At 49.2% G+C, this 15,000-nt stretch overlaps 1 protein-coding gene across 1 annotated transcript in view; it reads right to left on the reverse strand.

Moving 5' to 3' along the window:
• robo3 (roundabout, axon guidance receptor, homolog 3) overlaps window positions 1-15,000 on the reverse strand; it is a gene marked incomplete at its 5' end in the record, with an annotated part of 152,871 nt that overhangs the window by 67,903 nt on the left and 69,968 nt on the right. The window contains one exon of the mRNA XM_080014377.1: window positions 2,133-2,459. Coding sequence (XP_079870503.1) covers window positions 2,133-2,459 — 327 coding nt within the window. The remainder of the gene's footprint in view (window positions 1-2,132; window positions 2,460-15,000) is intronic.

Raw genomic sequence — 15,000 nt, forward strand, 5'->3', positions numbered from 1 at the left:
CCGGGTCCAACAGGGTTTGAGTTCAGATTTTGGGACCCGTGAAGACCACTAGTGTGTGTGTGTGTGTGTGTGTGTGTGTGTGTGTGTGTGTGTGTATTAGGTGACAGCTGAAGTAACGGCCAACCGGCCCAAAACAGCTTTTTAAACAGACGGACTGGGTGACTGCCGGCATAAACTCCCCAAAGCTGTGAATGAAGTGCAACCACCGTTTGGGTCTGGTTTGACGTCCTGCCGTTGTCGCACAGGGAAGAATGAAATCGATCCCCTTTCCTAAACACGCTCTCAGCAGCAGTAACGGGAAGCATATGTGACATTGGGCGTTTTACGAATAAGCCAGCCTGGGAAAAGCCATTTAAGAAGATCACAGTTGATTTTACTGCGTCTATCATGGATCTTCACGGGAGTGTGAGGATCCTGCAGCAGACGTCTCCGCCCAATTCCCTTTCCTCTTCCAAACCTACCAAGTTAAATGGGAAGCCAGCTCGGCTCTGCGACTGTACCAACATGGCTCCCAAGCGCCCCCGTATCCACCCCAAACGGAGCGAGAGCGAGGTGAAAAGGTTGCTCCTCATTCTCTTGGAGGAGCGGCCTTTAGTTTAGCACAGGCGGTCGCTGCACTGCTCTGAGCCGTTGGCAGAGGAAAGAGAATGATTTATGTGCTGGTTCTTTTTTTTTCTCCCTTCCATGGAAGTAAAGGAAATTCAGTCTGATTATTAAGTTAGGGGCTAGAGCCTTTCAGGGAAAAATGCGATGGCTGCCCTAAAGGTGTTTGACAGCCGTATAGAGTTTCACCGACTCTTATTCTGGGTTTTTTTCCCCTCACCGCACTCAGCTGTTTTGCTTTAGCGCAATGAGAAATTCCTGGAATAGTTGGCATTTTAAAAGGTGGACAGTACTAGAGGAAGTACAAAGGATCGGATTTACTTTCCCCGGCTTTTCACTGCTGGCTGTGGGTCGCCAGGCAAACTTACACAGCCGACTCTGTGTTGAAATTCGTAGTGTAATGACACGTCAAGTAGTTCACTGTCTGCCGGTCAAATGGTCCATTATGTTAAATGTTGTGTCCAAAATGGCCAACGGTAAAATATATATAGGAATATATTCTAGTATATAATATATACACTGGCCGGTCGGGTGGTCAGGGAAAAGGGAGATGCATCGATAGGCAGAGTGTCAGAAATTAAGGAGGAATTGATATGTGTGTGTGTGTGTGTGTGTGTGTGTGTGTGTGTGTGTGTGTGTGTGTGTGTGTGTGTGTGTGTGTGTGTGTGTGTGTGTGTGTGTGTGCGTGTATGTGTGCGTGCGTGTATGTGTGCGTGTGTGTGTGTGTGCGTGGGTGTGTGTGTGTGTGTGTGTGTGTGTGTGTGCGCGCATGTGTGTGTGTGTGTGTGTGGGGGGGGGGGGTTCTCGAAGGGGGCCTGGAAGCTGCCATGTGATCTGACACCTCAGGTCAGAGGTGGTGGTCAAGAGTCAACTCCGGCAAATGATGCGGGCGATAACAAGACAGCGCCTCCATGGAGAGCTCTCCTCCTCAACAGCAGGCAGGACACCCAAAAGTGTACGACTGAAAGAGCATTTTTTTTAACTCCCCGGCATGGGTGAACACTCAATTGCCAATGGCGACGTATCTAAAAATATGTATTTGTAGACTCTTTTCGGGGGTTAAAACCAGCATCTATTTGGCTGGTTAATTTCCCTGGTACACGGCTCCCCCAGCATGGATGTACTTGGACTAATCAGAGACACGCTGCAGTGGTTAGTTATGTGGTGTAAGAGGCCCTCGGATAAAATTTTCCACAACTTTTTTTTAAGAGCCAATTATTAACTTATTCTAAATACCACAGCGACAGCTGAAATGCTGTTCCTTCCTAGCGTGCATTTTTCTGCAATGGCGTTCTCGCTCATTATTGGCGTAGCACCTCGACTGGGCATAGCTGCTGTGTTCGGGAGGTGGGCCTCAGCCAATCAAATCCATCTCGTGCTGAGAGAGGGACGTAAGGTGCGGCCCCCGCCCTTAATAAGTTCTCTGGGCTGCTTTTATGACCACTGGCACATCGGGTATCTCATAAGACTGCTCACGCACGTTCTTTGGGATAAAAAAAATCAAACAAAGGGCTCTCCACGCCACTTACTTGCCACCTCCAGCGAGGCGTTGCGGCTCACCGCCTCGCCCAGGTAGTTGCGCGCCACGCACACGTACACGCCCTCGTCGGGCTTGCTCCTCCGGCCGTGGACGATCCGCAAGAAGAAGAGGGAGCCGCTGGGCAGCAGCATGCGGTGCGAGCGCGGGTCCTCCCGGTCCGTCTCCACGCGCTCGCCGTCCTTGTACCACTCCACCATGGGCGAGGGCCGACCCTCCGCCTTGCAGTTGAGGGTGGCCGGCTCGCCCTTGGACACGATCAGGTCGGACGGGTGCTCCACGACGCGGGGAGGGGCGTCGTCTAACCTGGGCCGAGATCCTGGACAGAGAGCGAGCGAGTGAGAGAGAGAGAGAGAGAGAGAGAGAGAGAGAGAGAGAGAGAGAGAGAAGGGTGGTCGGGGTTAGGTGGGTTCTACAAAGGTGCTTCGCATTCCGCAAACAGAGACTACTTCTCGGATGAATGTTGGATTAGTAGGGCTGGGCAGTATTGTGTTGGGGATGACTATTGGTGCTTTCCTCAGGAATATTTGAGAAACAGTCGTTAGTAATGAGGATATTATGACGGAGCGGGTAGAGGCGTTGATTAGAACAGTCTATGAAGTTCAGAAGGTTGCATTACTTAACTGTAATGCAGCCTTAAAGAAAAACCTTTAATTTTAAGATCCCAAAATCCCGGATGATATTTTGTCTCATATCACAATATCGATATTGGAATAATATATCTCCCGGCCAAATTATTCTATTTGGTTCAAAAGCTGCCACAAGCGCATCATCTCTACACTTGAAGGGCCTCACGTTGCTATTTTGTCTTCCGTTCATTAGACTGAACACCAACAAAGGGAAACAGTGGCGACGAGGAAGTGGCCGCAGGGATACTTAAAGAGGTACGGCACCTCGGCGAGGTGACGGGTAAATGAACACGCTAGAGCTGCAACTAACGATTATTTTCGTTGAATTGTCATTTAAATGTCAGAAAATGCTGAAAAATGTCGATCACCGTTTCCCGAAGCCCAAGGCGACGTCCTCAAATGTCTCATTTTGTCCTCAACCCAAAGATACCCAGCTTACGGTCAGAATTAGGAAATGTTCTCGCTCGACTAAAAATCATAATTTGATAATTAAGATAGTTAGCGAGGAATATAATTGTTGACAACTCGATCAATCGACTAATTGTCACAGTTCGAGAAGCGAGCTGTTGCCTGAGCGTGGGAAGAGGGCTGTAACGAGGACTGAAATAAGCGGAGAACATCCAAATCCTCGGACTCTTTTTTTAACACCGTAGCCACAAGAGGCAAGTGGGCGGCTCAACCTGAAGTCAGGAAAATAAAAACAACACGACACACCAGTAAAAGCGCAAAACACCTTCACTCCACTTCTATATCGAACCAACTGGGAATGGCGACCGTCGCGGAATAAACACACACAGGAAAATGCACGCAAACACACACACACACACACTTTTATCGCCAACAACACGGGTTCTGTTAAAGGAGCATGAAATGCAATTTCTCAACAGACGCATTCAATGCGCAAATGAAGAGGCTGTATGAAATTACACGCTCTATATTCAGCGTCTATTAAAACCGACCACATTCGCTCGCGGTGAGGCTTTCTAATCAGAACGGCCTTGGCAAGACAGGTTCAGGTTGGCTGAGCCGCTGACATGTTTGGGTTACAGAAATAGAAACAAACCAAACATATATATATATATATATACACACACACACACACACACACAATTATATTATATTATTTTACCAGTTAATAATAAGATTATATAATAGTTAAATAATGAAAATTCTTCTTACGGGAATGGACAGCAGACACGGTATTGGTCTTCACCACTACATCAGAACACGTCCCACACGGTGTTTAAATAGAAACGTCATGGTGCTGCCGCCAAGCTTCCAACGCATAGCGATCACGTTGTCTGAGTACGGCTGTCAGTGTGTTAACACAGTGCTTAGGGGAGCGTCACTCATTCCGAGAGCCCGAGAGAAAGATTGAAATACGTAAGGACGGGAGGAGGACGGAGAGAGAGAGAGAGAGAGAGAGAGAGAGAGAGAGAGGGGGGCAGACTGAAGCGAAGGTAATTCCCGGCAGGTTTTCACCAAGCTCCGAAATTGCTTTTTTTTTTTTTTTCTCCTTTTTCCTCTCCCCATCCTCCTCTCTGCTCTCCTCTCCTCTGCTCCCCTCCTCTCCTCTCCTCCCCCCTGCTCTTCTCTCCTCCCTCCTCCCCTCCTCGCCTGTCCCCTCCCCTCCTCACTTCAATTTGAATGACAGCGTGTTGGCGGGACAATTATGTATGAAGAGCAATAACACAAGCTCAAGCACCGCATGGCAAAGGAGAAATTCCACCCCGGCAGAGTGCTTTCGACAATTACACCAGGAGATGGGCCTCGCCGTCCTTTGTCACAACAACAAAATTGTGTCCGACCGCTGTTTATTGCAGATTTTCTGCTTTTTTTTTTTTTTTTTTTTTTTTAATGGCCACACACACACACACACACACACACATACACACACACACACACACACACACACACACACACACACACACACACACACACACACACACACACACACACACACACACCCCTTCCCGCTCAGTCAATGATCTTCCTTCAAGCCCAGATGGAGGACCCGTGGGGGTCTCCTGGTCCCCACAGGTGCAGGTGTGAGAAGGAGTTCAAAGGTTCCGTCTTTCCTGATAAGCGCTGATAAGGGCGAGGGGGCGGGACACGCAGGAGACAGGCAGGTGACACGCCTCCTCCTCCAAGGGAAATACACAGAGGTCTTTCTTTTCGGGGAGGGTCATATGCAGCGTAGCGGTGGATCTGCAGGCGGCAGCTCCATACATGTGCATTCAACCAGTAGGGACTGCACCCAAACTCTGACCTAATCTGGACAATTCAGCCGACTTAGAACTCAATTATTTGAAATATATGAATGCAAAATTGGCCCTTAAGTTCGATCAGTGATGGATGGTAAATTGGTTGCATTTATGTTTTGGGTTATTTTTTGCCCCCTTTAATTAGTAGGTCCAAATAATGAGTGGAGCGGAATGTGGCGGGACTTTTACTTTTGGAACCTGGAATTTTCCGAGTTCTGCCGGATCACAGCTCCCGCTTTAAGACTTAAAGTATTTAAATATTCCTGGTAGAATTCTCTTCGGAGGTGTACCGACGAACAAGAAATAAGAAAACAGTGTCACTGTTCATTGATATTCTGCCCCCAAGGTCTCCGTGCGGCGGACGGCAGGAAGCGCTCATCAAATATCTTATCCCGAGTGTGCATCGTGGCTAAGCTGAGCACGTCTAGCCAGAGTCGGGAGCCCAGCAGGGCGCTTCCTTTAAAAGCCGACTCGTAAATTTTACAGACCAAGCTGGCTCAGAGCAGGCTGTGTGGAAATGTCAAGCGCAGGCTGTAAAAGAGGATTATGATCTCAAAGATTATCCGAAGGTCTTAAATGCAGGACGTAGGCTCGAGAAATATAGCGTTCCCGTTACTCGGAGATGAGAGGGTGTTCACCAAACGCTTGTGGTTGCTTGCTGTGACGAGCATCTGAAATGTCGCACAAAGGGAGAAAAAAACAAACAAACAAAAAAAAACAGAGGAGGGGACCGAATCCAAAATGAATGTTTCGGTGCCAATGTGGCCTAAAAGAACAAAAAGAAGAGATGGTCTATTATTGCATGAGCCAAAAATCGAAATTCTTGACTTTTTGTCGGGCTGACACAATTAATCGTCTATTAATCGCAATGTTAATATTGGCCTCCACAATTAATTGATCGTGGCCTTGGATGACTTTATTTTTCAATTTGTCCACTATCTGTTGCCGTCTCAGCGGCCGATTCACTCAAGATATTGCGCTAATGATAAGCCAGCGCAAACACGGCCATAAAGTTTTGCTGTGCAATTTGCCCTTGTTTTGCATCTAATCACAATTATCCATGTGGCATGAGGCTGTTTTCTTACACCTGTGTGTGTAAGGCTCCCTCTTCTAAGTGGTAATGAAACTGAACTTCTTGTTTGGGATTAATTATTTTCATTTGAGGCCACGTGGTGGAATTTTTTTTTTTTTGTAAAATGTAATTTATATATAGCCCTCAGAAGACTGAATCCAAGCCCTATTTTGATAGAAAGATTTGTACATTTGAGTTCATTTATTTGTAGGTTTAATAAAATACATTATTATTGTGAAGGCGGTTTTCCGTTGATTGACAAAGCGCAATAAAATAATTGCGCTCCCCAAAGTGGATGAATAATCGTGATAAAATAATCGTCGTCACAATAGTGAGCAAAATAATCGTGATGATCATTTTAGCCATAATCGTGCAGCCCTGACTTGTCGTGCCAAATTCATGTGCTGTACGAGAACAGAGCTGACAAACTTACATATCGGTGAAGAGGCCAGGAAGGAAATTGGGAGTCTGGGAGACGGTTGGAGTCGGCAGCATATGAATGGTTGCCTTCAGACTGGAGTAGATCTTTAAACGGGCCTGACTGAAGCCTCTGAGGCCCCATTAGCTCCTGCCCTGTGGTGTGGCAGACAGCAACAGCTTCAAAGCTGCGTAGGAGCTAATGTAACCATGGGGAAGCCGAGCGTGAATGGAAGACGCTGAAAGGGGTACACTGAACGACTCCGGTTCCCACAACAACAACAACAAGAAAAAGAGTCAGAAGTCAGAAATAATTATCGAAACGCACGTCCTGTTGCAAGGCTGAAGAACACATTGTGCCAGTGTTGATTAGGACCTTCAAATTTCTTTTGCTTTCCTTTGGTTGATAAAAGAGGAAACGAGGGGGAGGACAACGGAGCTCACCTTACAAGCAACGAACTTACATTTAAAAGAACTAATATACGGAAGAAAAATAAATAAGTCCCTGCACTGCGATTACCGCTTTTCTTACCGAATAACACGACCGTCGGCGCTGGGAGAGTGCACACACACAAGCGGAGTGAAATACTGTCAAACCAGTTCAGTCTAACGCAACAGAGCCAAGGACGGGGGGGGGGGGAGGAGCGACAGAGGGGTGGAGGCTCGAAGGGGGCAGAAAAGAAAGATTGAGCCAAACTGAGGAGCGAACGGGCGGCAGCGAGACCCTCTAGGACTAGGACTTATGGACTTCCCGGCCTGACACAAGAGGTGGTCTCCGGGTCCGTGCTGGATGGATCGCCGCCCCTCCGCCCCCGCCACCCACCTCCCCCGCAGACCATCAACTCTCCAGCCCTATTTCACCAGACACTCCAAGTGGGCTTTCATCCCTAAGCAGATTTACATCCTCCGGAATGGGGGATGGGGGCGGGGGGTCCTGCACATCACCCACAGCAACTCCCGCAGATCACCAAAGCGCTTGTTTCCCCAAAACGCCGGAGTTTAAATGAAAAGCGAGGATTTTTTGTGGAAGGCTGGGGGGGGGGGACACACTCGCTTTTCCTCCACGGGCTTCAAACCGCCGTAAAGATCAAACAAAGTCATTATGAGAGGTTGTTAAAAAAATGATGGGACTTCGGAGACGACATAAAACCCTGCACGTACGCTAAAGACCCCGTCGCCCGAGTTTTAACGTCGTCTGATGGAAAAGACTTGGGCCGCCTGGCGTCCCACCGAGGTCACGGGTCGAATGAATAACCGCTGAACCGCTAACCGCTGAAATTCTACTGTCCTAATAAAAAAAAAAAAAAGTAAATACCGCAGTAAAACACGTCTCCGTAGCGCGGCACGGATCAATGTGTACGTCACGTTGATCTGTGCTCTGCTGCGGACGCCAGTGTCTGTCTGCCCACCAAAAAAACAAACCATCCCAAAGGTGTCAGGAGGACGGTTTTCCCATCTCTCCACTAATCGGCTGTAGAATTGGGGGGAGAGATGACGGGGAAGCTTTATGCGTGATACGGTCTGTGTCCGTTCAGCGAGAGCGAGTCGAGATCAGGCCGAAAAATCATCGTAAAAACAGCTTTGGAAGAAGAAAAAAAATATATAAAAAATCGAAAATGATCTGCCACCATTCTGCCAGAGCAGATTATAATGGCGTGACGCTCTGGTCTCGGCTCCGTCCCGCAGCCTCAACTTTCTGCAGGGGTGCGCTCGGCGATCTGTAATCTTGGTGTCCACCCGTAGCCGTCGTGTTTTTCTGCCAATGTGTGGATATGTGACATGAACGTACCAGAGAATCTACCTAGCAAGGGCTGGGTGATGACCAGTACCCGGGCATCTAAACGTCTGACGATATTTTGGAGATGGATATTGGTGATGTCATAAGATATTTACACACCAGAAATATTTGGCAAATACTCATTAGTAGTGTGGATATAATGACAGTCTAGGAAGTAGGGCTGCAGGACACACCGATATTATATCGTTATCGCGACGCGGGAGAGAGAGGTGTTGTCCGGGATTTTTGTGATCGGAACATGCAGACATACTTCAATGTTGTTTTTAAGGCGGCGCTACAGTGAAGTCAGCTGTTCCCATCAATTCCTCTGCTTGGTTAGAATATCCACATTACTAATCATTGGCTTTCAACGATTTCCGGTGTGTGAATATCCCATAAAAGCACCGATGGTCATCCGAGACGTATCATTAAATCATCGTTATTGGGGTATTCATGCAAAGAAATTGCGACATTCGATTTTGGCAATTTCGCTCGGCCCTGGAATGGACTAACGACGTTTCGGCTCGATGTTTAGGCTGATTCTGCTGTGACGAGAATGAATGAGATTCGATGTAAGGCTCGGCTCAAGACTTCATGAACGGAATAGTCCGAATCAGAACCGCCTCATTTGCCAAGTTTTATTTTTGAAAGATTCAGTTGTGTGTGTTTACAGACAGGGTAGGAAACCTTGTCTTTGCATTTCATTTTGACCACAGTCTATTCTGATAAAAGGGGTTGGGACATCTCCCATGTGGCCCTCAACTTTCAATTGAACGCTGAAAATACCGAGATAATTATCGGGGAATCGCCATTTAAACCCAAAAAAAATACTTGACCAAAATGACTTTTGGTCCGTATCGCCCAGCCCTACCAGATAGATGCTGTAAACACATCATTACACTATATCGCGATATTACGATAACTACAATTCCAGATCATATCTAGTCTCAAATCGAGACATCGCTATCATAACGATCCAATCGGCCAACCCGACGACCCCCACCCCCGTAGCGGCACCAAGGTGGAGGGCATGGGAGCTCGGTGAAGCCGGCCGCCCGAAGACGACGGCGATGAAAATGAACTTTTTAACTCAAAGGACTTTCAAAAACGACGCGAAACGCCGCGAGACTTACGCTGCGCCTCCAACGGCAGATAAAGGATCGGGCCAAACTCCGGCTTAGCGACTGAAATGAAAGCTAAGTCCGGCCCCCGACACACACCATTCAAGTTAACTCCCCGTTCCTCACCCGACCCCTCTCAAAAAACTTTTTAAATTACTAATAGCCGGGGGTAGAGGAGTCCTTTAGAAGGGGATTTCAGTACAATAGCTCTAAGAGTATCCGGCGAGTGCTGGGCTCGGGGAACTTCATAAGCCCCGGGAGGCGGGGGCGGAGCAGAGGAGCGACGGGGATGGAGGGCGGACCGCCATCAAACAAACCTGGGCCGACATTCTTATTCCTATTCCTATCTCCTCCCTCATCTGCAATTCTTTTCAGAAAGCCGGTCCTATACCTCCAAGAGAGGGTTTTTTTTTTTTTTGTTTTTTTTTTTTGCGGCTTCGCTGCCCCCTCCTCCCCGTTCACTCCCCCCCAACCTCCATTCCTGAGCGAGAGCCGGGGAATTGATTTGCAAATGTGCATTCAAAGTTGAATTGGCGGCGGTGAGGGAGAGGCCGATTGGAGTGCTCCCCCCGCAGCCCTCCCACCCTTTGACCCTGTGGGGACAACAAAACGAGGCGCTCGCATGAGAATACAAAGTGCCGGCCGTAAAGCTACTGCCGCCTTAATTGAGGTTGTGTTGATGCTAAGCATCTAAATGGGCAGGGTCAACTTTCCTAAAGGAAATTGGTTGTTTTGTTTTGTTTTTTTTGGGGGTTTTTTTTTGTTTAAATCACGCCTCCCTCGGGGCGGTCGACTGTTTTGTGGCCGGCGGCTTGGTGCAGTTCTCTTTTCCTCTTCCTCTCTCTTCCTGCCAAAGAGGAATGAAGGGGCAGAGGGGCGGTTTAAAAACTGAAAATAAAGTCTTTTCCAATTAGAGTTCTTCTTGACACCCTCCGTGGACGGCCTGTCCCTCTGACAGGGCCGTCCAGATGGGTTTAGGCAAAAGGGGGCCGCCGTGGTAATTAGAGACGCCTATGAAGCTTGTTTTTCTTGCCCGACAGGAAAACACAGCTCAGTTTCCTACACCATTACTTCAGAAAGCAGCACTTCCTTCTTGGTTAAAACACACACCAAGGGGGCTTTAGGAGTCAATCACAAGCTTTGATTTAGTTCCGAGTCGAGAAAAGAGACTCTGGGGGTCAACAAAAACGCCCATTTTACATGGAGATGTGAGCCCTCCGCTGTTGACTCAAGCGTTGAAAGAATCTGAATGCCAAAACGACGCTATCCTCTCCATTTCTGCCGCCCTCGCTCGCCAGGGTTCGATAAGTGGGCAGTGTTGCCGTCCAGAAACCTTTATCGTTCAATCCGTTGTCACGCGGCGTCGTTTTAAACGTGGCCCACGAGCGGCCAAATTAAGTCATCGTCCGGCCACGAGCGCTGATTTTACCGCCCTGGTTACACCGTGGAGATTCGGTTGGAGGCTGCGTTACAGTAAAGTAAAACTATTTTTTTTCCGGACTTGGGAGACCGTTCGAGGTGTTTCGCGTAATACCCATAAGGTCGTTCCTCAAATATTTATTGCGTGTAACTATCTTGGGGAGGAGGAGGAGATCCTCCCCTCTCTCCCCGTCGACCGCTTTGCAGGGTGGCCTTCTGGCTGACCGCGACAACTGAGGAAATACCGCTGGTTTCCTGTCCCACAGCAACAGTCCAAAGCCAACAGCACGTTTCAGAATGAGCTTCCGCTGGATCTTTGGGGGTGTACGCACACACACACACACACACAATAAACAGAATATACATTAGGCCAGAAAGTGCTATCAGCTCATATCTGTTTAAGCACAAAGGCTTCCCGCCCATACAGGAAAAGGTCTCAACATAAACTCAACACTTGAAAGGGATAAAGACCCGGCAAGGGTGGACAAATGTGTTTATAGGAATCTGTCATTTGGATAAAACTTTTTGGTGGGGAAAATAAATGAATAAATAAAATAAAAAAAGATAACTCACTCTGGGAGACATGTTTCCCCATCTAATTAGAGTTATTTCGTGACGCTCTTTTTCTTGCAATTAATTACCCCGTACCCCTAAATTAAGCCATGGGCGATGCATGCACCCATCGCCACCACCCTACCAATTTTGGATGTTTGCGCGCTAAAATCCAGATTCGGGTGGTGGTGGTGGTGGTGGTGGGGGGCAGGAGGGTCTGAAGTCTGCAGTCCCTCCCAGTCATGCATCACTGCAAGCATTTCCAATGATCCTTCCGGGGAAACAAAAGCGTGACGCCTTGCTACTGGAGCATATCGAGCACACGCATCTCACCACATCCTCCTGCAGTAACGTCATTGAGGATCACGTACGCCGGAACGTGACTTGGCCGGAACACATCTTCGACGTGCGGGGACCCTGATACCATCCTCGATAGAGGAGGACGATTTTGCGAGGAAAACGTCAACAATTTCAGAGAAAGGACTGCAACAAAGAAGGGCTTATTTTGTTCACAATCCTCTTGATTCCAACGAGTTCCGCCAACTTTCCGCTGACAAATTGACGCCGGAGCGGAACTTAATGGGTCTGAGTGCCAGGGCGTTCCGCCTCAAACGCTTTTCCTGATGCTTTCATTTCCCCGTAGGGTTGCTTTTTTGAAGAGGGGAAAATGTGTGGAAGAGGTGCTCTAATTGCAGAGTCGCGATCTGTTTATCGGCAATTCGCATCGGACTCGCATTCGATTTTCAAAATAGCGCAACCCCATTAGCAACCCCCCCCACCCCGCCCCGCCCCCCTCCCAGCGAGGCATTGTGCTGATCAAATCGCTACCTGGGAACGGGAAGAACAATTAGCAGAAAAAGGATCACTCTTAACTGCCTCCTCTGCCGACTTAATTCGGCACACCTTTCCATTTAAAAACAGCAGGTAACCAGTAAAGTGCCTTTATTCCCCCCCCCCCCCCCCCCCAAAAAGGGGCTGTCATTTTCTTTTAAATGCAGTCATTGAAATCGGCGACAGCGGCTGTCAAAATCCCCACCCGCTTTGACATCACCTGGATACGCCGGCGCTGAAGAAAAAAAGGAAATGATCCATTATCAGTGGATTTTTTTTTTTTTTTTTTTACACAAGCTTTTTCGAGTGCCACAATCATTCAACCCCCCCCCGCCCCGACCCCCACCCCCACCCCCACCCCCATCACCACCACCTCCTCAAATAAAAAAAAGTCTGAGCTGTAACGGCTTTCACTGTACACTTTGTACCTGACTCCTGACAGCAATCTCTCAACTTCCGTAATCTACCCGAACACACGTCCTTCACCGTTGACATGGGAGGCAGCGAGGTTGGACTGACTTGTGTTCCAGGGGTGTTAATCGGATGAGGGACACTGTTTTGGCGGACAGGTGGTCGGGGGATTTTTCCAGTCACAAGGAGGGGAGGGAGAGGAGGCAGAAGCGTGATAACCGCGTGGTGGAGCAGACTGTGTCAGAATCGCTGCAGGGGAAAACAGGTCTTTGGGAAAATTGGCCACCGGCGGTGTCTTCCCCCGGTCTCTATCAGACCCCCCGCAGCCATCTGTGCAGCTGGAAGATTTGACTCTGGGCAACGAGGGGCTCTGCGGCTGCACAGGCCCGTCATGTGTTTAAGAGTTTACGGAGCTCTATCATTAAGATGTGTGTTTAATAAGCGTATAATGGTGTAATAATGTCCACCGATTGCAGAAGAGCTAACTATTGACATTAACACTGGAACATAAAAGACTTGGGTAGACGGTTAATTTGCCTCCATCCAGCCGAAGGAAACATGATGGGTTGGCTTCAATGATGATTGGCTTCAATTTCCCCTAAAGTTTGAACGTTGTAAAAAAAATGATCGTGGAACCTAACGATTGTACAGATTCATATTAGTACACAATCAAAGCGGCGATTGTGTCATAACTGCGGCGGCTCTAGCGGCTCAACCCTAATTTGTCCAGAGAAAGCGTCATTTGCAGAATCCGGCAAATTTGTTGGCAACACGTAGGGGTGGCAACAGAATGATCTCACAAAGCCAAACCAGATTTTGTTTATGCTGGTGATCGTTCGGAAAGGAGGCGACAGCCAACAAGCCGGCAGATGCAGGTTGGTTCAAATTGGTTTAAAACAAGGCTCAATAGACAAAAGCACCGTAATGTGCAATAGGGGTGGGATGAAATATTGACACTGGAATATATCATGATACACTGGCGCCGAATATCGATATTTTTATTGAAACATGGTGGCGCTCTAAACTAGTGGTGGAACAGAACGCAGCTGATCCGTGATCTGTACGGGTGGCCCCGCACGGCTCGGCTCGCTGACTCATCCTGTCGGAGCCCACCGCTAAGTAGAGTTCTTCCCCCGTTTTGCGGACCCTTCCCGCCTTTGGGGCCTCGAGGAAAGCTCTGGGGCGTGCCCCCCGCCTCGCGTTTGAGTTGGCCCCGAGGATGCGCCGTGAGCCTACGCCAAGGCCGCGTGGGAAACCGGAGAAAGTGAGTCTTTTTTTTTTTTTTTAAACCAAAACGGCAGCCACCGGTGGCATCTGGAACGAGCGGGAAGAGAGAGTGCAGAGACATGAAGCGCGGCGCGGAGCCATCGAGCCGTTTGGTCATTAATTGGGACGTGGACGGAACGTAGCTGCGGGTGTGAATAAAGAAGCGGCCGTCTGGTGATTTCCTGCAAAGTTTTCAAACCGAATCCTTCCATGCCGAACCGAGCAATCCTCGCCCCAAAATAGCGAGCGCCGGGGGGGGGGGGGACGGCGTTGAGGGTTCGGATGTGTAGGCGCCGGTTATTGCGGCGTGAAATCGTTAAAACACCTTTGAGCCTTTGTAACCTGACCTTTTTTGTTCCATCTGTGAAGATTTGCATTGGCTCGCAATGCGACGAGAGCCACGGGACGTCAATCCTACAGTATCCTACCGAAGCAGGCTAAAGCTATTGACGGCGTGATTGATCCACAACAGATGGGCGGACAGGTGGGTGAGGCGGAACTGATCCGCCGAAGAGTGTGAGTGCATATGCCGGCTTGTTTGTTCCCCCCAAAACGACGACAAACGCTTCTCTCTCCCTCGGTCCGACCGTCCGCCCTCCTCCCTCCTGCTCCCTCTTCCCTCCCGCTCTCCCGGCCCCCGTGACGTTCCGCCCCGATGACAAGGTGCGGAGCCCATGTGTGCCCGGCAGCAACGCGTCTCCGCGGTGTCGACAAACAAACCGGGGCCGAGACCGTGTCAGCCCCCGTCACGCCGCGGTGAGTCACCGCTGTCACGTCGTGGGAGAGGAGTCAATCACAGCGTCGGTGAAGCCGTGACTCAAAGCCAGCGACTCCTAAACGACAGTTACGCATAACTTTAGTTTTTTGGGGGGGGTTTTTGGGAGCTTTTTCATGTGGTTTATTCAATAAGAACGACGCAGGCCTGGAAAACTCAAGGGCCTCTCCGGTCGGGGTTTTTTCCAGCCACATTACACCCGGCCATGACTTCCTCCGATCGAGGACGCGGCGGTGTGACGGGGGCAGTGCGTGCAGACTGCGACTGCGAGATTGGGGCGGTAAAGAGGTTTGACGCGGGGGCTTTCTGAGTGCGGCGGCCGCCCT

This window comes from Zeus faber, assembly GCF_960531495.2.
Source record: "Zeus faber genome assembly, chromosome: 14".
NCBI classification, from domain to species: Eukaryota; Metazoa; Chordata; class Actinopteri; order Zeiformes; family Zeidae; genus Zeus; species Zeus faber.